The sequence below is a fragment of the Thalia democratica genome, chromosome 4 (assembly GCF_965202585.1).
Source record: "Thalia democratica chromosome 4, ktThaDemo2.hap1.1, whole genome shotgun sequence".
NCBI lineage: Eukaryota > Metazoa > Chordata > Thaliacea > Salpida > Salpidae > Thalia > Thalia democratica.
In genome coordinates, this window is record NC_139168.1 from 42,440,268 (window position 1) to 42,464,527 (window position 24,260).

General features: G+C 24.7%; 1 protein-coding gene across 1 annotated transcript; it reads right to left on the reverse strand.

The window, feature by feature from the left end:
* LOC145833872 (coiled-coil domain-containing protein 39-like) lies at nt 1–14,912 on the reverse strand. The gene is made up of 21 exons (XM_082941108.1): nt 14,764–14,912; nt 14,586–14,705; nt 13,710–13,856; nt 13,155–13,291; nt 12,072–12,186; nt 11,483–11,611; nt 10,183–10,234; nt 8,752–8,891; nt 8,298–8,401; nt 8,002–8,188; nt 7,555–7,695; nt 7,237–7,401; nt 6,606–6,736; nt 6,263–6,387; nt 4,640–4,778; nt 3,025–3,244; nt 2,401–2,520; nt 1,974–2,114; nt 1,285–1,422; nt 888–1,036; nt 1–374 (listed from the first exon to the last, which is right to left on the reverse strand). The coding sequence occupies exons 1-21, from the start codon at nt 14,878–14,880 to the stop codon at nt 248–250; spliced, it is 2,844 nt and encodes a 947-aa protein (XP_082797234.1). The 5' UTR covers nt 14,881–14,912; the 3' UTR covers nt 1–247.
* Between the last annotated feature and the right edge of the window lie 9,348 nt (nt 14,913–24,260).

The following is a 24,260-nucleotide window of genomic DNA, read 5'->3' on the forward strand; positions in this document are numbered from 1 at the left end:
TAGATTTTAATAAGTTTCATATACAAAACGAACAAGTAATCACAGAGTTACGAAAAATTTTTATAAAATTTCTCTTACAGATTTTTTTATTTGGATGTATTTAATTTTTTTATACTCGTCTTATATTACAGCGATAAAAGCAGATATTAATATAAAGTAAGAAACAAGCAGTAAGATTTTGTTGTTTTTTGGTCTATAACAGTGGTTAATTTTTCACAGCTTATTTAAAGTTCACAGTATTTTAGCATTATTTTTTTGAAGTTTTTGATCTGGCAGTAGATGACCTACTGCTATTTACACTTCGAGGACTGTTCCTAGATGCAGGTAAGTCGAGACTGATGTCAATTTTTGCAGTACCAACTGAAGCTTGCGACCTGAAAGAAAAGTGTTTAGACTACTGTATGAGGATTTGACTAGAAACAAGTATAAAACTATGATTAAATATTTTTTATAGATTTACGGAAATAAAAAGTAGCATATAAATAACAAAATAAATTTTTAAAGATTTATTTTAAGGGCATGGAAGCTTTTGTGGTAAGCTTTGTTAGTAAAAATAATTAGACTGTATTAAACTTTTGTAAATTAACTTTCTTAATGATTCTTCGATTTTAAAAGTGTAATAAAACGATTCGTCGAGTAGTTTAGAATAAATTATATAAAACTTCGCTAGTAGTAAACAATCAAATGTATATTAAACTTATAGAAAACCTATAAAGTTACGTTGTATAAACTTAATGGCTATAAGTTTATCACTCTTGACAATAACAAGAACTTGACTAAAGGTTGCGTATAGTTTTAGAAGTTAGTATTATAAATAATAACTTATTCATAAAAGTTTTGAATGAATAAAAAATAAAACTATTAAAAAAAATAATAACACTATAAACCTCGCAGTTGACGGGTTAGATCTGGGTGTGCTGCGTGGGGTACTCCTTCTACTAGAAGTTGTAGACGAAGACCTGCTGCTTGGACTATCAAATGAGGGTATTCCCGCTTGTTGAAAGTAAATACTCATCGTATTTGCAATATCAGGGTACTGTAAGGTTAAAGTTTAAAATTAAGAGAGAGAGCATATTAAGCTAAATAGTTTTATAGAAATTTAAAACATTAAAAAAAGTAATACTTTATAGATCATCGTTAGTCAAAGTAAAATACTTATTTTTTTAATACTTTTAGTTTATTTGACAAAAAACCTAAAGCTAAAGTTTAAACTACAGGCAAAAATAAACTCATTCAAACTCAGTTTTACATTATTGTATTTTCATATAAAAACATTTTACAAACTTGCTGTACAACAGTGGCAACAGATTTGCACAGCTGCCTATTCTTTTCCCGTAGTTCTCTAACTTCCATATCAGTTTCTTCTACTAGAGGACTATTTCTCCCTTGCTTATTTCTGACCTCTCGTGTGTACTTGCCTAACTGTGGACATTAATTTGCTATCACTTCCAATTCTTATAAATTAAAAATTATGGAAGTTAAAACTTTGCAGAATATTTAACAATTTAAATATTTAAATAAAATTTAACATTTAAATATAAAAAGTAAACATATTTATAGCGCTTAAAATGAAAATAGTACTGAAACAAAGTTAATTAGTTATTTTAGTCCTACGAGCGCATATACAAATTGATGAAACTATTTTGAAAAAATAAAGTTTCCTTGAAAAAAACTTAAAACAGATACTCTATTTTATGAGAAAAGCGGTACACTATTAATTAATTAATATAAAAACGCAGCTTAAAAAATAAAATACTAAAAAATAGGAACTTTGGTCATACTTTAAAAATTAATTTACTAATTAGTAAGCTCTGTCGAATTTTGACCTTACTAGTAAGTATTTAATATTAAATAGAACTTAATTCTAATGTGAAGTTTAGTAAATTTATAAGACAAAACTAAAACAATCTTTAAATAAAGTTGCAAATCACTAGATACACAAATTGTAACTATATAACAATCAAATGACCAACTTGTTTTTGAACGCGATCGAGTTTGAGTTGCTGTTCTCCAAGATCTTTGTTGAGCTGTCTAATCTTCGATCTTCTGTCTTCATTCATTTCCTGATAAGCACTTTCATCTCGCATTTGAGTGTCTAATGCGCTACTGATTGTCTGTATATTTTAATTTAAACTAAAAACCACCAATACTTATAAAATCTTACTAAGTTTTATACAAAACATATTAGTGTAATTGTTTTTAAGGCTTAGTTTAAACTTTTGATTCAAAACTATATTTGATTAATAAAATTACGTAGCTTTTTTAAAGTATATGACATTAAAACTTTAAGTTAAACTTTTTAAATATCTTTCTTTTTCATAACTTACAATTAATAAACTCATTATAAAGTAAAACATGTAAAACTTCTTAAACTAACTTGTTTATCAAATTAACATTTACCTGCAAATCCTCTTGTAGTTCTCTTATTTGTCTTCTTTTGTACTTGAAAGTATCCATGACTGACCTCAACTGATTCTCCAAATTCTGCTTTTTTTCAAACTCTTCGGAAGTTTCGGTAACCTGCATCATCATTTTAACCTTATAGCGATTATTTAAATCTAAAATATAAAACAAACTTTTATTTTAAGTTATAGTAACATAGTCACAAAAAAAGTGGCTTAATGGTCCTAGTGACTGCATCAAAAACTGTATTAAATGATTGTTGTAAAAAAAAACACATAAATAACTATTGTCAGAAGTTCAATTCAAAAACTTTTGTATAATTCTATTAGACAGATACTTGTAAAATTTTGTTTTAGTAATTATAATAAAACATTTTTTTTAGTTTTTTTGCAAATTTCTTTGCTTTAGTCATTTTTTACGTTAAAGTTTGCAAAGAATTAACAATCAATTAAAATTACAACTATAATTGACATATAACTTTTTTTTTGCCACATTTGCTTTAATAAAACATTTTTACTAATTTTAGCATACTTTCTTTAAAATAATTTTTTAAAACTACAATTTTAGATACAAATTTTTCAAACAGAATAAAAGTTTATAACTCTGTTTAAAATTACTGACCATGCTAAAACCTTTTCGCAGGGTATCGTTCCTGCTATTCAGGAGTTTCAATGTGTTTTCAAGAGCCCTTATTTCTTTTTCAGATTTTCTAATCTTAGCATCTAAGTTGTCGCCTTTTCTTTGCAACTCCTCCTTTTCTTGGGCCGCCTTTATGACGTAATAAGCAGCACTTTTTTCCTCCCCATCTTCAGATTTCATGCTCACCATGAAAATTTCGTGTCTAATGAGAACTCAGACTAAACTATAAGTAAACAAGTTTTAAAATATTTTAATTTTGTGTAGGTGTCAGATTTAACGGATTGTCACTTATGCATCGGCGACACTTTTACTTTTGCACGAACGACTTTTAGGAAATTAAAATTTATGTAATATTAAAATTTTATTTCTTTCAAAAGATACCGGTACGCTTACTTATATTACGATTTTTTTATTTAAGCTCATGTATATGTTAAAAAAAAGATCTAGTCAAACGTTAAAACGTCAAGTCTACTCATCAATTTGCTCTTTAAATTTATCTGAAATTTAACTAAAGTAAACGTTGTAATAAATTTTATTAAAACTAAGACAAAGTTAATCTAAACTAAACTTAAAGTAAAGTTTAAATAGAATTAAAAGTTAATTTAACTTTAATTAAACAAAAACTAACTATCTTGAAAAAAACATGTAACAGTTTAACCCGTGCAAAAGTGACAGCCGTTTAAAAGCTTTGCCACGTTCTAAATTGACGCTTCTGTTCTGCCGTGTTCAGTTTTTATGTTAAAACTAGGTCTACTAATATAGAAAAACTTATAAAACGTGATCGCCATACTAATAGAAAAAGTTAACGATTATTAACAAAAAAAAAAACACAACAAAAGATTAAATTGACGTGTTTTATAATTTACTTAAAAACAACTAAAATAAATTTTTATTTATTAATTTTTTTTTTAATAAATAGTTAAAGAATTTTTTTAAAGTATGCAATTAAAATTTTTATGTATATTTGTAAATGAAAGATAACAAATATAAACCTATCAAAACTTTGTGTTTCAAGAACAATAAATGATCAGTAAAACAGTTGAGTAAAAAGTTAACATATTATTGTTAATAATTTTCAAATAATTTTAAAGCCTTGCTTAGTGTTGTTACTGTTGTTATTTACATGTACTTTTCAAACAACGTAACTGAAAAACTACTCTACTTAATCATCTACACATATAGGTTTTTTATTTAGCTATTAAGTCTTATAATTTCAAAAACTACAGAGCACTAAGCTGTTTATTTTCAACTCTTAATTTCACATCATGTTTCTCCAAAAAAATGTTTAAACGCCTTTTATACGAGCAAATGAGTTTAAACTTATTAAATAGTTTTTTATAATTCTAACTTTGTTTAATGTTTTGTTTATGTTTATTTAAATTTTATGATAAAAATGTTATATAAATGCTTTTTATTTTTCGCATTCTGTGTCCTGTTTAAGTGGCTAAGGTTTTGATGCCAGAGTCCAACATTGCACAATAAACAATATAGTAATAATAACAATAATAATAATGATAATAAACTTAGATATTTCTGTTGGGTTTAGTAAGCTATTAAGTTGTTATAGTGTTATTGTAAAAGAGAACACAAAACAAACTTTTTCTTGAGCTTGTTAATTTTTTCACCTCTCTGGTGAACTTCTAAGCTTATATTTGATCTCTCTTCATCTGCAGATTTTATTTGAGCATTGAGCATGTCTCTGTGAAGTTTGATTTCCTGTTGACGCTCTTTCATTGCTAAAAGTAAAAAATTACACAACAACTTATTAAAGAAATTAATTTCAATATTTTATTGAAACAAAATTAAACAAAAATCACTAAACTTAATGAAATAAAAAAACTTATACAAAATGCATATCTACTAGAAAAGTATTAAAATAAATCATAATAGTAAACATATTGATATAATTTTCTAAACTTAAAATATTATTTGAGCAAAGTAAAAATATCAAAAAAATCTAGTATAAGTAGTTTAAGCTTGAAACTAGAATGTTACCCTATACATAATCCGAATTTACTCATTGGAATGAAACTACTGAAAGAAATAGATATTTATATCCCATAAGTAACTAGAGGAAAATAAACCTAGTTTTTTAGGTTAAAGTAACTTCAGGCATAAAACGCTATATACATTTCTTAGTTACTTTCAAAATATACATATAAATAAATTATATAAATGAATATATACAATTATAAATAAATATTTAATATTTTATAAAAAACAGAATATACTTAGTTTTGAAATACAAAGATAACTAAGAACTAGTGATGTTTTAAACCATACTACATCCCTTATTAAAACTCATTGATTTCATCAAAAGATATTAAATTTACAAAAGTAGATTGTAAAGTATTTTCAAGAGACTAAAAAACACAATACTTAAAAAAAAAGAAGTTAGTTAACATCATAATGTAGAACACATTTAGGTCATAGAAAGCAAAGGTACTTTTTTAAATATTAGTCTTAATTTTTACATTAATAACTAAGCTACTGGTTCTTTTTTTAACGTTTTGTGGACCTCAAAGTATGTTTGAGATACTAGCGGCCACAGATGGAGACCTATATAGGTTTTATATGGAAAGCAAAAAGAAAAGATTGCTTTATTTTGAAATTTTCCTAAAGTTTTTGAGCAACCGTTTTAAATTATTTTCAGTCTAATCTTTACAAAACTATGAACACTTTATAGGAAAAGAAAAATTGTGTTTTAAACTTAAAATACCTTTAATTAAATAAACAGAAAAAATTCAATAATAAAATTATTTTTTAATTTATAATATATTTTCAACAATTTTTTCAACATATTGCAAAAAAACATTTCTAGAAATTTTAATTCAATTGTGTACTTAGATACATTGTACTAAACTGACTGAATTTCAAAAACTTATCTCAAAAGTTTCTATAATATTTAAAACCATTTTCCAATAACTATTACCACATTCAAAATAAAGTTTGTTTTTAAACTCAAGTGTTTTTCCCACACAGAACATTTAATTTTTACTTCTATTGTAATAAAGTATCATATAGTGTACTTTTGGCTCTAAGTGCAACAATTAAAGTTTTTCACTTGGACTTTAGGAGATATACACAAGCATTGTATTTCACAGAATTATATTTAGTTTCAAGATTATAATAATATTACGAAGGTCAATTTAAAAAAGAACTCTTTGAAATGAAGTGTTTGTAATCAATTATTTTTTTAAATTCATTAAAAACCAATTACCTGTTTTAAGTCTTTGATTTTGTTTTTTCAAGTTAAACACATCATCAGCTTTTTCTTCGAAGTTTTCCTGGGCTCGATGTAGATCAAGTTTGAGTATATTGTTATTTACCATCAAGTCATGCTTGCTGTGTATTTGTTTGTTCGTTTTATGTAAAGTAGTATATCACTACAACTTAATCAATACTTATAAACTAAACACAAAATCAAGTTTATGGAAATTTCTAATCACTTTGAGAAAAAATACTATAAAGTTTTTTTTTACGTTATGCTAGTCATTTTCGTTTTTAGACTAAATTTTACTTTAAACAAAAGTTATATTTCACTTAATAAAAAAAAATTATACCTGGCAACAATCTTATTTTTAGCTTTTACAGACATATCGTTATGAAGTTCTAATTCATGTATTATGTTGATCAAAACGTCTTTATCTTTCATAATTTTGTCAACTCCATTTCTGGCGAGACGTGTATGAACCTAATAAATAGTAAAACAAGTTAAACTAATTTTTTAAATACTATTTACAGGTATCAGTTACACTAATGGTTTTTATTTAGTACCAAAAAGCAAAAAACTTAGTTATACAATGAGAAATACAAAAAACAATGTGTTTTACTGCTTAAATAAAAAACGTTCGAAACATGAAATAAAGATGTTTAAATGTAAAAAAACATTTATGTAAATAGTTTAGATAAGAATTAAAAAAAATAAGTATGAAACACATAAAACACGCAAAAAAAATAATTTAAAAACTTAGTTTTACTGTAAAGTATTATGATTAACTGATTATTTTATTTTCAAACAATATACATAACAGGAAAAAAGATAAGATATCATAATCAAAACAGTAAACACTACATTATTTGAAACACTAGTAAGTAACAACCAATCTAGTAATAACGAATACGCCGTAAAATTTTGAATTATAAATTTAGTAAAATTTTTTGTAACAAACTTAAATTTTCCACACAACAAACCCTGATGTTTTGCAATTGCAGTAGTGTTGTATGGAGAACGTTCTTCCTCTCATCGAGGTCGTGCTCAAGAATTCTTATTTTTTCCTCCCATTCCTCCTTGTCTTCCTGATTGGCTTCTCCTTCGAGTTTTGCCAGCCTCCTTTGCAGTTGTTGGATCATAAAGTCCTTAAATTTTGACACTCACTTACAAAAAAAAAACTAAACTAAAACGGTCCTTATAGCAAATAAATTTATAGTATACTAAATAGTACAAAAATATAGCGTTAGAACTACACAGATTATGAGAACACAAGAGTTCACATTTCACAAAAATATTACCTGATTGTAGACAATTTCTTGTTGCTGGATGGCTTGCTTGTCGAGTTTTTTCAAGCGTGAGGCCATGTTTTTGTTCGTTGATCTCACCCCTTGCATTTGGGCCGAAAGCGTTTTTTCATAACTTTCAAGATCTAGTGTTTCCTAGAGTTTCATACAAAATCATTAAAAGCAGTTTACTGGTTTGTGCACAAACTATTCTTTAGTCAAATTATAACCCAAATATTTAATACAAGCATTACTTAAAAGTAATCAAACAAATTTGAATTCAATTTTCAAAAAAAATACAACTTCTTCTAAAAGGTGTACTGTAATTTTATAAGCCTTCTAAATATTTAACAAAATCGTGCAATGTACTAATACTTCAAATAATAACAAACATTAATAAAAACTATTCCTAACAAAGTAATACGCTTAAACTCAGAAAAACTACTTATCTAACAAACAAACTTGTTTCATTTTGAAATGGTAAGCTTTGGCAGCAGTGAGTTTTTTATTCAGCTCGTACATCAACTGTTCTTCCTCATCGAAAGTTTTCTCAGCAAGCTTGGACTTTTCCTCGGCACTCATCAGGTCTTCGTTCACTTGCTTCAACTTGTGCTGCATTTTTTCTTTGTTCTCAGCAGACTTCTCTAACCTGTAGTTTTCACAAAAGCTTTACCTTAAAAAAAACTAATGTTTTTTCATAGTTAAATTATAGTATATTTAACTATTAACAAGGAAAAGAATAAGATTTTACAAAATACTTGATATTTTTTAGCTTAATATCTTTCTGCATCATCTTGATTGCACTCTGGATAGCTAATAAGTCGGAAGCAGTTCTTTCTACAGTGAATTTTAAGGTGTCGAGCTGAAAATATTGAGAAAGTTGTTAATTAATGCAGCGGAAAATTTAGTAAAATTTATTAGATTATACAATTTTAATAAACCTACTAAAACATCTTAAAAACTTAAGTGTAGTTATAAATTCTTTACTAGTAAAAATACATCATTTCAAGTTATTGATTAGTAAATAGTTTTTTCAATGTAAAAAGTTTTATAGGTTTACCAAAAAACATTTGAATCTCATGTTTGTAAGCTTTAATGTATTTTTAGTAGTACTTAAAAAAAAAAAAATTATTAAAAATCACATCAAAGGATTATAAATAATATAAAAGGTTTGAACTATTTATATTTCATGAAAAAGAAGAAACAAAAAACCTCATCTTGCAACTGGTCTCTAGAATGCTCTTCATTTTGCAAGTCCTGTCTCAATTTTCCAACATGTCTCTCTTCATATGATATATTCCGTGATATTTCAGCGTTTTCAAGTCTTTCACGTTCTAGAAATGCTTGCTTTTCTGAAAGTTTAGAAAATTTAGTCAACAATTTGAATTTCCCGTAGCATGCATGATAATAATTCTATAATAAAGTTTTTTAACAAAATAAAAACAACCGAACGCAAAATTAACGTTATTCGTTAGTAATAAAGTGCTTCAATATCAAAAGGAGAAAATAAATATTTTTACAATATGTAAGTTTTTTGACTTTTTTTTTGCTTAAAAACAAGTATTTGTGCATAAGAAGTAGCAGTTCCGCTTTACTGTATAGTTTACTTAAAAGCTGGCTGTAGTATAGATTTGGGCCGCCCAACAAAAATTACAGCCCGTTATTCATATTTGGAATTAAAATTAGTTTAGTAAATAATTAATTTTAGTATTAACTAATTTTAATTTTAGTATCCGTGTAACATTTACATTAACAAATAAAAATAACAACTCATGGAAAAATCAATTGGCTTTCCAATAATATTTCTGTCAAAACAAAAAAATCTAGTTTAGACTCACAGATATTTGTAAAGAATCATGATGATAAGAACCTAACTTATATAAAAATGACTTAAGTTATCTAGTGTTTACGTTATAAGTACATTTATTTTAGTTCTCAAAGTAAACTTAACTTCATGCAATATATACAAGATTATATTAGAAAATAAAATAGAATGATTGTACCTAATCTTTACCAACTATGGGTTTGTGTAACTTTACTTCATATAAAATCTTTTAGGAAAGTATTTCCAATAAAAAACATGACAACAGCTTATATAAAAACTAAATGTTTTTTTGGTACTATAGCTAAGAAGTATAAAATTTTGCACTCGAAGTGTTTTTCTTTTTAACCCGAAAGAGAAGCACTAACATTAAAAAAAAAATTTAAACTTTGATATTTTAAAGAATTTATATAATTTTTCGATAAATATTATACAACCATATCGAAGAAAACTGATAAAAAGAATAGATAAACATAAATACTTAAGTTATTTATTGGTACTTTTTCGAGAGTATTTTCAAGAAATTTTTAAAACTTATGAAGAACCTTGAGTAATTATTGTAGTGAAAAGTAGCAAAAACCGGTTGCATTTATAATTATTTAAGTTCTGAAACTTTTGAAGCAGAAAGAAACAAAATTATTTTTAAAAACAACTAATCAATTTCTATCCAACTAAGTACAACACTTAGTTTGATTTTCTAGTCACCAAAACAGCTTAAGCTATAAACTATAATTAAATAGCGCTCTCTTTGTTCATATGAAATTTGACCAACGACTTTTTAAAGCCGACTAAAGCTATAAACTTTTTTTTAATTGACTCACCTCGAATTGTGATTTGTGCTGCTCGTGCTTCCTCTTTGACTTTTCCTAAATCCTAAGAATTGTATCACTAAACTATATTTGAATACAAATTTATTGTATTTTTTAAACTAACCACACTTTATAAAACATTTAATAGCATAAATTATTTAAAACAGACAAAAACGGTTTAAAATTTATAGCCTTATTTGGTATAACATGCACTCTATTATAACTTAACTATTTAAATGATTTAAAAATAATTAGTAATTAGTTATAGCAACAATAAAAATATGAATCAAAGTTAGTTTATAAGTTTTAACTGCAGATAAAATAGTCGAAATTAAATGTTTAATAATAAATAAAATAATAAATATTCTATTTAATAATACTATTATATTATTATATTAAAAAGCATTTTAACTATGATTTGATTTTTTACTATAAAACTAACAATTTATAGCCTAGTTTTAGCATCTTGTTTGTTTTAAATATATAAGGTCTTCCATTTATTTGTTAAACTTACAGTTTTCACATTTAAATTACAACTGAAAAGCCCTACAGGGTAAAACATTGCTGTAATTTTGAATTTATTAATACAAAACTGATAATTTGTCTTGAACTTTTATTGTTCATCTTAGAACTAAAACATACCATTTTTAATACATAAAGTAAGAAAATTATAAAATATATTTTTTATAAATTAAAAAAAAATATTTCAATTGTTTATATAAACAATAGTTTCTATGAAAAAAATGGTCTATAAGAAGTATTTAAGTCTAAAGCACGAAAATACCAATTAGAATGTTATTAATTCTTTGATAAAATATATTCCACTTCTATATCAATACTTTTTTTTAATTACATAAAAAAAAATGTTTTTTTTAAACGTGTGTCTTTAAGTTCTATTAATTTTTATTTATTTAGGTTTCACCATAAAAATTTAGTTCTTACAATTATCATTATTATAACAAAAAAGATAACCTCTTATATATTTTAAAATTGAACTTTTTTAGTGTTTTAATATGATAGTGCTTACAACTAATTTTACGAAACATTAAACTTCAAACAATTTTGTAAAAATTTTTAGATATAAACGAGCAAAAGGGAATGTGTAAAAGTTATATGAGCTTAAAAATGTATGTATGATTATCTGATCTTGGTACTTTTTATCTAATCTCTAAAAAAATCTAATACTTTAGTTTTTGAGTTGACGTTCTTAACAGTTTTAGATAAAGTTTTAAAATTTTACTCTAATGGAAAGATACTAAATAATAAATATACATTAATTTAAAAGATGAAAGTTTCTTCAAAAAAAACTCACAGCAGCTGCAGCATTGATTTCGCGGTCTCTTTTAAGCATGTGCTCAATTGTTTTCTCCCATTCTTCAATAAGACGTTTTCTGTCAGCATGTTCCAATCTGAACTCTTCTGCAGCTTTATCCAGCGCTTGCTAAAAATTTATGCACAAATTTAAATACTTTTTAAATAGCATAAAGCAAAAATTATTTAAATCCCATTTCTACGTTTCAATAACTTATAGTAACTTGACGTATTTAAAAGAAATATAGTAGTAAAAACTAATTGCAGCTTAGTCTCCAACAACATATGAAAACAAAAAATTTGTTAAATCAAAGTAATGAAACAAAACATCTAATTAATCAAATACTAAGGGATTTGGATTATAGATTTAAAAATTAAGTAAATATGGATTTTTGTTATTTTATCTTTAAGTGCCTTACAAATAATGAAATAAGTTAAATTTATTTCCAAACATATTTTATATTCAAAATCTTCAACACTTTTTCTACTTTATCAGCGTAATACTATTAAATTTAGAAGAATTCAGAAATATAAAAATTCTTTAAATTACTTTAAAAATAGTAATTTAAACTGTTGAAAGTTTTAATTACTTCATTACTGTGAGTTTCAGTGGCTTCCTGTTCAAGATACAATCGCTTTCTCTGGCATTCCTCTGTTAATTTGTCAATTTGTAGTGAAAGAGATTTTAATTTTGAGTTATCTGACCTGTTTAAGTTTTATTTTTATAATTTACCAGTAAATTATACACTAATTTATAGTTTGACTACAAATTTAAAGTTGAGTGAGTTTCTTTGTAATCTAGAGTAATTTAAGAAATTAAATTGTAATGAAGTTGATTTAAAAAAAACACTACAAGTTTACAGTTTTAACAATGCATCTACATTGACATTGAGCCTTAAAAAAATAAAAATTATTGCACAATTACTTAAAGCAAGACTGACTGTAGGTGGAGAAGTTTTCAAGGCAAATAAAAATAAAATTCAAAGGAAAAAAAATAAGTAAATTAAGTTTTTAAATTTATAAGCATGGTGTGTATAAGTAAATTTTCTTTTTCTTAACTTAATATTATAACATATTAGTTCAAGTGTAGGTTAAGTATACTGTAAACACTGTTTTTGCTAGGTTTAAAGTTATCAGCTAATTAAATGGTGTTTGACTGTAGCCCGTAGTAAATTACGATGTTTTAGAATAGTGTATAACTTACTTTGAAGACTTTCAAAACAAAGAATTTTCAAAACTAATAATTTAAGAAAGACTGTAGCAATCACATAATAAAATAATTAAACTGTTAAATGAGTTTAACAATTATAATATAAATTATCATTTACAAACACATTATTTTCAACAGAAGATTAAATTAAAACTAAAATTAGCTTGACTTAAAGAAAATATATATAGAGAAAAAGCTTGATTGAGCCTCAGTCAACACTATCTAAAATTTTGTTGAAAGAACATAATAATATTTTTATTTTTTTAATAACTCAGCTCTTCTAAAAATGTTGTAAATATATACATAAATTATTATTTATCACACAATTTTGATAAAAACTTAATTTTTATTTGACAAGCATCAACAGTAAAAAATGTAAAAATGGTTAGACAATATACTTTGTTTAATTAAACAGTTCTTTAAACTGAAAAAAAACTCTTAAACTTGACTATCAATAACAAACTTGGAATATTTTTTTAGTGTCAGAGCATCTTCATCTCTTCTTGCAGATTCTTCCAACCATGCTTCCAAAGCTTGTTGATCCCAACTAACTTGCTTTTTAACATCTTCTAACTGCTGGTTTAATCCAAATACTCTATTCTATGCACAAAATATACATTTATGCATAGTAAGTACAAAACTAAAATAAAATAGGTACCTTAAAAAGTATTCTTTATAATTTAATTTCAGAAAACTACAGTTTATTTTTATAACAAAGCTTTTGTTATAATTTTTTTTTTCTACTAAATCAATTAAGTTTAAAATGTTTAAATTAACTGGTAACTAAATAAAGCACAAGTTATTTCTTTTTAAGTAGTATTGAAATAAATTTTAAGCAAAACTAAACTGACTTACAAAATTTTTGATAAAAATAATAGTCTTAAAAAAATTATTCTTTTAATAATTTTCAAGTAATAAATGCATACAATTAATAACTTTGTTCAAACTACTACTACTTTTCTAAGCCTTATATTCTTTAAAAAAAACTAAAATAAGTATTTTAATGAAAAATAAGTACTTCTAGATTGTTTCTTATTTCATGAGTTAGTTCCATTTTTTTAAGAATTTTTAATTTTTCCTGCTTAAGTCTACCATCTTCTCGCTCAGCAATCATGAACATATGCTCCTCCGATGAAATTTCTTTACCATGAGCTTCTATGAGTGCCTAATTTAGTTGTATTAAATTTTCACAGCTAAGTTTAATTAAAACAGCATTTTAACAAATGGTATATGTTACAAATGAAAAAAATAACTACAACTTGTAAAAATTACAATGTAACTTTTTTTAAATCTAAAATATATAGCGAAGATCTTATAATCAGTTAAAAGTATTTTTGATTACAAAAATTAATTAGCATAATTCAAACTTTAAACATTACATGTATATGCTAGTATTAAAATGGATATATTTCTTGTGTTTAAGTTTATAAATTTTATGTTCTTTATCAAAGAAAACTATTAGTGTAAAAATACTATTTCATTATATACAAGTTGTGAAACAGATCTTTTTTGCAAAGAATAAATTTCTGGCGTGCAAAAAACTTTATATAAAGCTTGTTCATAGCAATGCTTTATATCCTTGTATCCTTAATGCGTTGTAAATAGCTTGTTCAAAACAAACAAAACTGTGATTTCTAGAATCAAATATTTAAATATATTTTCCTAATTTGATTATAACTAAACAGTGTGCTTGTAAATTGATCAATTATTAGAAACTTCTTTTTAATTAAGTTAAGTAGTTAAGTATTTTCTAATATAACTTTCAAATTTTCAGCAGCCTTCAAGGACTTTTTTATAACTCCAGGCGTAAAAGACTTAATCTAGTAAGTCTTGGCTGATTACTAATAAAATATTGCCAAACACTTATTTTAACAACAAAAATAAAATAACAAACTAGATTTTGCTTCAGTTCTTGCTCAACATTTTTCATATGATCTTTCATATGAGAAATTCTATCATCTAACATTTCTGAAGTTGAAGTGTTTGTTTGTAATTCTTTTTGTAATTTCATGAGCTACAGAAAAAAATATTACTTAACTTAAATTCCTTAATTAATTTTATAAAAATCCTACTTCTTGCTCAAGGGCTTTATTTTCTTCATTAGCAACAGGAACTTGTATCCCTTCATCCCAATCTAGATCTGACATTATACCAGGTGAAAACCCTGGTTGAGTAGCTAATGTGGCCATATTGTGCTTTTAAGTTGTTGTTTTTATATTTATTTTATACTCTGAATTTTTATAATAAATGCATTCTATTCAAAAAACTTTAATATTTGTCTTATTTATAAGAGCTACATATTAGAATATGTTTTAGTAAAGCTTGTTTATTTTTTAAAGTGATGTAGCATCTGATTTTAACTAACTATAAAATAAGTAAGTGTTCGATCTCACTCTACATGTGTTGTTGATTTAAAGTCTTACTTAATTTGTTATAAAGTTTCTTATTTTTCATTGATGATATTCTACAAACATTTAAAACTAATATACTAGTTAACTCTACCAATATCTTATATTACTAAACCTTTTTTAATATACAAAGCTGTGCAGTTCATGTCATAGTGTAAATAAACATTATCAAAGTTTAATTATTTTTTTTTAATTAAATTGTATACATGTATCTTTATAAAGTCATTTATTCATTTATCAGCACTAATAAGCTGTCAAGTTTTACAATATAACTAAAAAATCAAAATTTTATAGTTATCATATGATGATATATTGTTTTACGTAATTAAAGTAGAACAAATCAAACTTAAACTTAAAAAGCAAAGAATAGAAAAAATAAATCAGTGATAACTGACCAGAACATAAAAATGATACAAGTGATATTTTATCAGTTTAGTGCCATAACTTAACTAAATGGACTTGTACTAATTGAGAAAAGCAGATAAATTTGTGATGAGTTAATAAAACTGCATTAAGTTATTGAAGTTTTGTTTTAAAATTCAGCTATAATAATTCTTTTAAAACATAAATGTCATATAAAACAAAAATTTTGATTATAGTAATTAGAAAATAAGTAATAAATAAAGACTATAATACTATAACACACAAAATAAAAAAGATAACTTCGTTTCATTAAACTAGATGAAACTATTAAAAGTGGTATTTATTTCTATCTTAACTTATGAGTTCATCCATGTTAAAAGAAAGAAATAATAATACAGTGCTTCCACACTTATCCGGCTGATTTTGGTCAAGAAGTAGACTTATTTAATTTAGCTAAAATCAATGTTTTTGTGAATTTTTAAGTTATAAAGATTACAACAAAAGTTCCTAACTTGTAAGTAAAGAGAATAATATTCATAACATTAGATTCAATAGTTTCTATTAGATTAAATATTATTAAAAGCTGAAGATCTTGCTTAAATTGTTTAAACGAGTGAAACATTGTTTTGGTAGTAAAATTTCAAAATTTGAAGTTGAAATCAATGTTTTACTATAAATACACGATTATTTCAACTGTTATAACTAAGCAAGCAGTATATAGTAACATCTCCGCTCTAAAAATTTTCTCAAACTTAATGTTATAATTTATAGTTTTTGTGCTCAGTAAATTAAAAAGTTTTTTATTCTTCATTTCCAAACTTTCTGAGTTTCTTTTTGTTAAATTCTGGGTTGCTACTGGTTTTTGAGAAATTTCTTCCAGGTGTTCCAAATTTTTTTCAGGTTTTTGAAAGTAAATGTTTTTGGGTAAATTTCTAGTTTAAAATTTAGTTTAAGGTTAAAAACAGTGTTCAATAGTATAACAACACTGAAAAGATACTGTAAAGCTACTTTAAATATATTTTCTAATTAAAAAAAAGATTGATGATGAGAAAATTTTCTCGTCTATATGATAGATTTTTTGTGTTAAATCAAAATTTTACTACTTAACTGTAAAAGTTGTTTAAAATTCAAGGTTTTTTAGTAATTTTTGTTCAAATTTCAACGTTTTTTGTTCAAAATTCTAGGTTTTTTGAAAAATTTCTTAAAATCCAGGTTTTTTCAGATTTTTTTTGCTTAAATTGTCAAATTCCAGGTTTCCAGGTAAAGTGGCAACCCTAAAAATTACTTTTAAACTTTTTTAAGGTATAGTTTTTTTATTCGTTGATTGTATTAATATGTTGTTTGTATTGTTAAAAATAACTGAAACTTTAGTGTTTGTTTTTTTGTATGCATTGCATAATATAAAATAGGTAGGTGGTTAGAAAAAAAGTACAATGTTTGTGGTTATCTGGCAAAATGGCTTATCATGCAAAAATTACAAAAATGCTTGCCAAACACGGCTGGATAAATGAGGATGCACTGTATAATAAATATGCAAAAAATGTTTTAATAACATCACTATCACAGAAACATTAAAAAAATATTTTGAACATTTCAAAGCAATATTTCTCTATATAAAATTGGGACTTTAAACAAAACCAGGGTACAGAAAACATTAATGTTGTATGTAATAATATTAGCTATTTCTAAAATAAAACAATAATAAAAACTAAAATAGATAAATAAACATACAACCTCAGTACACAACAAGTATAAAACATTCATTAATTTATAAATATAAAATTTAGTCCAAATCTATTTTATAAATAATGACTATTACAAGTTGAGTAGCTTTTTATTATATGTTTGTAAAAGATTATCAGTTATATTTATTTTTTGAAACTAATTTCCCAAAAACTTTACAACTCATCAAAATAAATAAAAACTTAGATAGTTTAATTTTTATGCAGTAGTTTTATAATTACAAAAAAGGCTAACTATGTAGTAGTAAAATTTATAAACTTATTTTAAGTACTATTAATACTATACAAAACTATAAAGTACTATTAAAAGTTCATAAACTTATATATGTTATTACAAATGTTAAGTGTTTAAAGTAAAAATTGTATTTTTAAATTTAGAAAAATATCTAATAGTAAACAGAGGTAACATAAATTGATGTCATAGAGCAGCTGAATAATTCAATCTACTTTAAATATTATTTATCTGATTATAAAATTACAAAAACTTAAAAAATTGAAAACTTAGAAAAATAATAAAAGTCTTTTGTTTAAGTGTCTGTCCACTATTAGTTTTCAAAGTTTATGTCTGAGAGCTATTAAGTCTATCATAAGGATCCCTAAACCATCAGTTTACATATTTAAGGGAAAAGGAGGTCAAACATTTTTTTACAAAGAATAACACTGGCGCTTATATGAAGGCTTCGAGTATAAACCATATATTAGTTTTTATAGAATAAAAGAATTTTAATTAGTTTTTGGGACATGATGTTTTTGTAAAAAGATTCCAATTAAAACAAATGGACCACAATTTGCTCATTGTCAATTTTCTAGGAATTTTCAAAGTTCACTAAAAATCTATCTTCTACTTAATTTATTGAGCTAGAGACCTCAAGTTTTCATAAAATATTTCTTTTATATCTGTAAGAACTTTGAATTATGCAATCTTTAAAAATGTTATAATTTGAAAAATTTAGAAAAAACAAACAAAAAACGTAGGTACTTTTTTATTATTATTAATTTTATAACAAAATTTTTATATTTTTATATTAAAAGTTCCTGCATTCAATCAATTTAAATATTAGTTGTAGACTTACTGTAAATATTTGAAGAAGATTGGTTAAAAAATGAAGGAGAATATAGATTTTAGTAAAATGGTTTATTTTTGCGTTTTTGGTTTGTACCTTCTGGAGCTTATTGAGGTCACCAACTTTGATCGCTTATACCTCAAAAGTTACTTTGAACTTTTTTAGGCGGTCAAAAATATCTGATAGCTCAGATTAAACTCTACAAAACAAGATAAACTTGAAAAATCAAGAGAACCCCCCTATGCCCTTAATTTAGTTTATAGCTTGCATGTTCTATGAAGTTTTCAGAAAATACCACTGGTAGTTAAGACAACATAAAAATTTGTAGTATTTACAAATTGTAAATTAGCAATAGAAGCATTGATTTTTTATATAAATAAACAGCAAAGAAGCTCTCATAAAGTTTGGTTTAAGGACCTGGTATGCAAAAAAAACCTTTTGTTTATATAGTAGTACACCTTTTGTATACTTAAAGTTTAACATTATGTATCAACTAGCCTATTTCAATCTAAGAACATTGAACTACTAAAATTACATGCAGTGATTAGAAGCCCATACACGAAATTTCATATTTTAAGATATTTTTGATTTAAGTAAACTCAGTGAAAAGAAAAATAAAAAAGATACTTTGCTTACTAATAAAATAAAAAGCTATATATTTTTATATATAATAACTATTTTTACAACGTGTAGACACTAGCAACATAACGAATATTACTTATTTAGTTATGAAACTTTTTTTCTATATCTTAAATACTTTTTATTAGAAAACAATATTATTTAGAAAACTTCTGATATATTAATATAATTAGAAGACCATTTTGTACTATTTTGTTTGAAAGTAACCATAGGAATTTTCACAATATACTTTAATAACTAAACTTACCCTAAGTAGGAAGTACAAATTCTACGAAATTAGAGTTACTTATAAGTAGTTATAATTATAAAGTAATGCAGTATCTAGTGAACTTTTCGGTGTTAAAAAAAGTAATAAAAGAAGAAATATTTTTTTTAGTTTTTTATAATCCAGTCAAAACAATAAAATAAATGATTTTTTTTTCTTAAGTAGTTCTAAGAAAACTACTGTTTTTTAAAATTTAGTTAAATTAATAACGATTTAACACTTTTTTAACTTGTTTATTATAGTTTATTAAAGGACAAAAAATGACGCTCAAAACACTTAATCATAGGACTTGGTGCACGAAAGACCTTTCGGTTATCGAGTCGTACGCCACAGTCACGTCACGGTCCACGGATACCTTTTAACGTCTTGTCCAGAACTTTTTTTACGTTTTTGTTATAAAATTTAGCGATTGTTCGTCTTTTGTTTTTGCTAAAGTGCAGAATTTATTAAGATTTTTATTTAGTAAGACAAAAACTTAAAAATAATAGGCTAGTTATTAAGCTCATCTTTACAATTGAAAATTAAATAGTATAAAATGCCTTAAAACAGCTACAACTTTCGAGTGATAAAGCAAAATAAAGTAAAAAATAAATAGCTGGCAACCTTCTAATACAGTTTAAAATAATCTAACTAAAACTAATAAAGAAATGATAAATTAGTTTCGTTAATTTTGCTTAAACAGATTAAAAATTATATCAAATTTATATTCTTAGTATGTATTAAGTATTAAATTACTAGTTAAAACTTAACTTTATAACATTTTGGTAGCAGTCTTTGACTAAACTTACTGTTAAAAAAAGCTTATAATTTTATTGTACCAATTGCCAAGTTGTAAAAGAATTATGTGTATAGTAATAAAGAAAATAACAAGTTCAAAAACTATAACTTACTTTACCACAAAATATCTTAAGCAAATTTCTATAACTGGTCAAAACTAGTTTTATTTAATTATGTTAGGTTAGAAATTTATTACGTTTAACTACTAGGTATATATTCTAATACACTTCAAAAATATTTTTTAAATATATAAAATTTTACAAGGAAACAGTTTGGATCTGAATAAAAAAGCTTAGACACCTCATAAAAAATTAACATGTTATTAAAACAGGGGTCGGCAAACTGCGGCTCATTAAAGGTTAAAGTGCGGCCCGTGAGCCTCGTTATACTTTAAATGGGATGCGGCATTGCGGCCTACCTGTGGCTCATAAGCACGTAAATATCGTCAAAAAAAAATCTTAAAACTTACACTAGATATTGTTAACATCGATGAAAAGAGCAAAAATAAATTACAACTACTGCCGGGCAAAACTTTTATTTTCAAAATTCGTCACGCAAATACAAAATGCCTGCCGTTCCGACCCTTGTACTAAACAAATATATACAGTAACTATACGGTACGAAATTAACGCAAAAATATGTTACTTTAGTTTATTTTTATACTTAGTGATACTAAGTATTTATTCTTTAAAAGTTAACTTAAAAGAATAGCCTAACCGTTGATTGATTTTATTTTATTTTAACTTAAATAAGAAAAATATAACATTTGATTACCTGAACTACTAAGTGCATATGTGTATTCTAAATTGCTTTGAAACTTTTTTACTAGATATATTAGTTTACCTTAGACTTTAATGGTTCTATTTAAAAATAAATGTTATTATATATTAATATTAATTTTATATATTTATAATCAAAAATATGAATTCATCGTTCTATGTAACAGATACAGAATATAGTTTTATATAGTATAGGTCATAGAATGATACAGCAATCTAGTTTCGTTAAAAAAGCGTTTAAAAATAATAAAAACCTTCATTAAACATAAATACAAACACTAAATAAGTGCTGTTGTAAAACTTCCACGATAAGTTTTAACTTTGTATAACTTTTTTTTTCTTGTTTTTCCTTTACAAGATAGATCTTAAGATTCTAAAACTTAAATTAGAGCTGGGAAACTTCTCTAGTTAGAGGTGATTGTCTTTACAAAAAGGATCTAAATTATTAGACATAAGTTTTTACCGGTCGATTAAGTTTTCTAATGCTATATAAAAAAAAAACATTTGGTCACCAAGTTGTATCATAATAATAATGAAAATAGCTTGACAGCTTACTGGCATTCAAATTTATATCATACTGTATACATCTTTTTATCGACTAAATTTTTAGTAAACATATTTCTAACCAAAAAACTACCCGTATGTTGCCCTTCCACCTACTTTAGATAGCTATATTTTAAGATTACTTAATAAAAGCGTTAAACTGTAGTTCACAACTATGTTAGTTATTATGTTCGTTTTAATGTATATTGTTTATTTAACGATAAAAAAACGCTCAAAAAGTTTGGTCTAAGGACCTGGTGTACGAAAAAACCTTTCAGTTATCGAGTCGTACACCACATGCTTATAAAATTTCTTACGAGTTATTAGATTTAATTCGTTATCATTAAAATTTTTAAACTTTTAGTAAATAGATTTATGCAAATTGTATATTTTATTCGCGACCGGTTTCGGTGGCAAGAGATTGCGACCTTTTCAAGCAAAAATAAAATATGAAACTTGCCACCGAAACCGGTCGCAAATAAAATATACGATTTGCATAAATCTATTTAAATAAGCTCTTTACATCCAAGTAAATTGAGCATTCTTTTTTAGTTAAGGCAAATAACTATATAAATTTTTAGTAATAAAACAATTAGTTAAACGAAATGAAAAAAAAACAAAATGAAACTTAACTGAATTTTGTGTATAAATATGTACTTAAAAACTTGTTTAGTAACATAAGAACTAAAAATATATATAACTTTTAACAATTTATAAAAGGAGATAAAAAATACTTATAGTAAACATTTGAATACTTGAATGATAGGTTACGAACTCTTTAAAGAAAGTAAAAATGTAATACGCTAAAATATCTTTACGTTCAATTTTATCAGTATTTAGTGCTGAAAGTGCTAAAAGTGCTTAAAGTGATAATCTTAATTGAACAGTAAAATAAAATTCACATTTGAATAGACAGATAAAATATTGCAAAACTTTTTAATAACTTTAAAGAAATGAATTCTACCATAACTGAACTTAACTTTTATAAATGAAAATAAAAAGACAAGTAACATAAAATTTTAGCTTCTAATAAGAAAACAAAAAATATATAAAAATCATTAATAATATTAACAACAACAAATTTCTTTCTGTTTTAAAATATACTTTTTTATATTTTGAATACTTGTCAAAGTGTAAAGTTGAAATATAACAAGGCAAAAAATGTTTGTAAACATAAAAAAGAAGTTTTTTCTTTTTTCTGATTTTCTCAGAAAAAGATATTTTTCAACATAAGTTTTTAACATAAGCTTAAAACAGTTATCTCAGCGTACTTTTTAAATACTTAACTTTCTGTTAAATAATATACATCTATAACTTTTATTTTTACGTTGGCATGCTAAAAAAAAGTTGCAAGTATTCTGAACTTAATTCAAAATAGTAATTTAAAAAAATAATCTGCAGAATAACCAAATAGAAAATGCTGCAACCTAGACTAAACCACTGTTATTGTAACCGAACAGTTCAACTTTTCAGCATAAAAAAAAATAAATAAATAAAAATAAATAAAAAGTTGCTTATTAAATGACAAATACTATTAACTCCTTAAAAAAAAGTAAATAGACGAGTAGCAATGATCATTAATGACCTCGTCAATCACTTTTTAATAGACAACTTTAAAGTTTATCCTCGAACTTTCCAAAATGACTTATATTTTTTAAATATAATGGTAGCTCAGTCCAAAACTTACTTCTTTGGTAGGATAGTGATTTATGACCTATTTTGCTGTTGAATCTAGGAAGAAAAAGTTTGTTTCTGAAGACCTGGTATGATAATCATGGACATTTTTTACACTTATACAGTAATTTAAAAAGTTATCTGGTAACAGATTATTGTTAATTTTAAACATAAACAGACCTAATTCATATAGATACAGACTTTCAACATCTAGTATTTTTTCTGAGTTTATAATTCTGTTACACTATCATCATACTTCTTATAATGTATGCATATAAGTGCTCTGTTTATGAGAATATTGATATCATTTGTACATTTTTTATTTGCTCTTCCCCAGCACAACAAGTCATATCTAACATTGCTTATAAGCAAAGAATTAAAGATCAAATGTATTGCTTTTTCATTTAAGAAGTGTCTGGTACCCAATGTTTTTTGTAATTTTGTTTTTATAGTTTCTATGTGTTCTGATTATTTTAGTTTTCATTTTAAGTTTTTAAAAGACAATCGTCAAAAAAAGTTTCATAATTTATAATTAAGTTATAATCTTGTTATTACAACGATTGCTTTAAAATTTAAAAACATTTAGTTTAAAAAAACTTTTAAAACTACTACTTAAACTTTTTGATAGTGGTTCATAATTACTTCTATCTAAATTTTTTTTTAAAGTACTTGACTCTATTGTACACTTTTTGAAAAAAATAAGTCTTAAGCTTTTAATTTTACGCAGTACATGAATAATTAAAGTAGTTTACTTTTTACAAAATAATACACTAAAAATAAATTTACGTCAAATTTTAATACAAGTACAATACAAGTGTCACATACAAAATTGATAATAAAATGTTTTAGTTTTTGTTTTATTTTGTGCTTTAGTCAGTTTTTTGATTATCAGCTTGAAATTATGTGGCAAACGTAAGCGGAAAAGAAAAAAAATGCATTTAAATTTACTTACAAATCAATTAACACTACACTGAAATATTTTTCTAAATTGTTATTATACATGATTTTTAGCTATATATATTTTTGAAAAATTCTTTTATAAACAACCTTGTGCATCAGTTTTTTATCATATGTTAAAAGACAAATAACTTCCTTAATAGCAAACGAAATCACACAGGTCAAAAAACTTTAAAAAGATCATTGTTCAAAATAAGTTATCTCCTTGAACATTAAATAAACTAGTGAAGTTATGTTAAAATAAAAAAATCTGAATTAATAATTAGAGTTTTTAACTTTATGATACAATATTTAGACTTCTTTAGCAGCTCATACTTTTAGTCATGTACAATCAAATGCATTATATATAAGTTATAAA

Excerpts from the sequence above, each read along its gene's own strand:
- LOC145833872 (XM_082941108.1), bottom strand. The coding sequence starts at position 14,880 with ATGGCCACATTAGCTACTCAACCAGGGTTTTCACCTGGTATAATGTCA. Across the intron at positions 7,402-7,554 it reads AAGAAATTGTCTACAATCAG|GACTTTATGATCCAACAACT; the intron begins GTAATATTTTTG and ends TCAAAATTTAAG. Across the intron at positions 3,245-4,639 it reads ATTAACAAGCTCAAGAAAAA|ACACGAAATTTTCATGGTGA; the intron begins GTTTGTTTTGTG and ends AGTTCTCATTAG.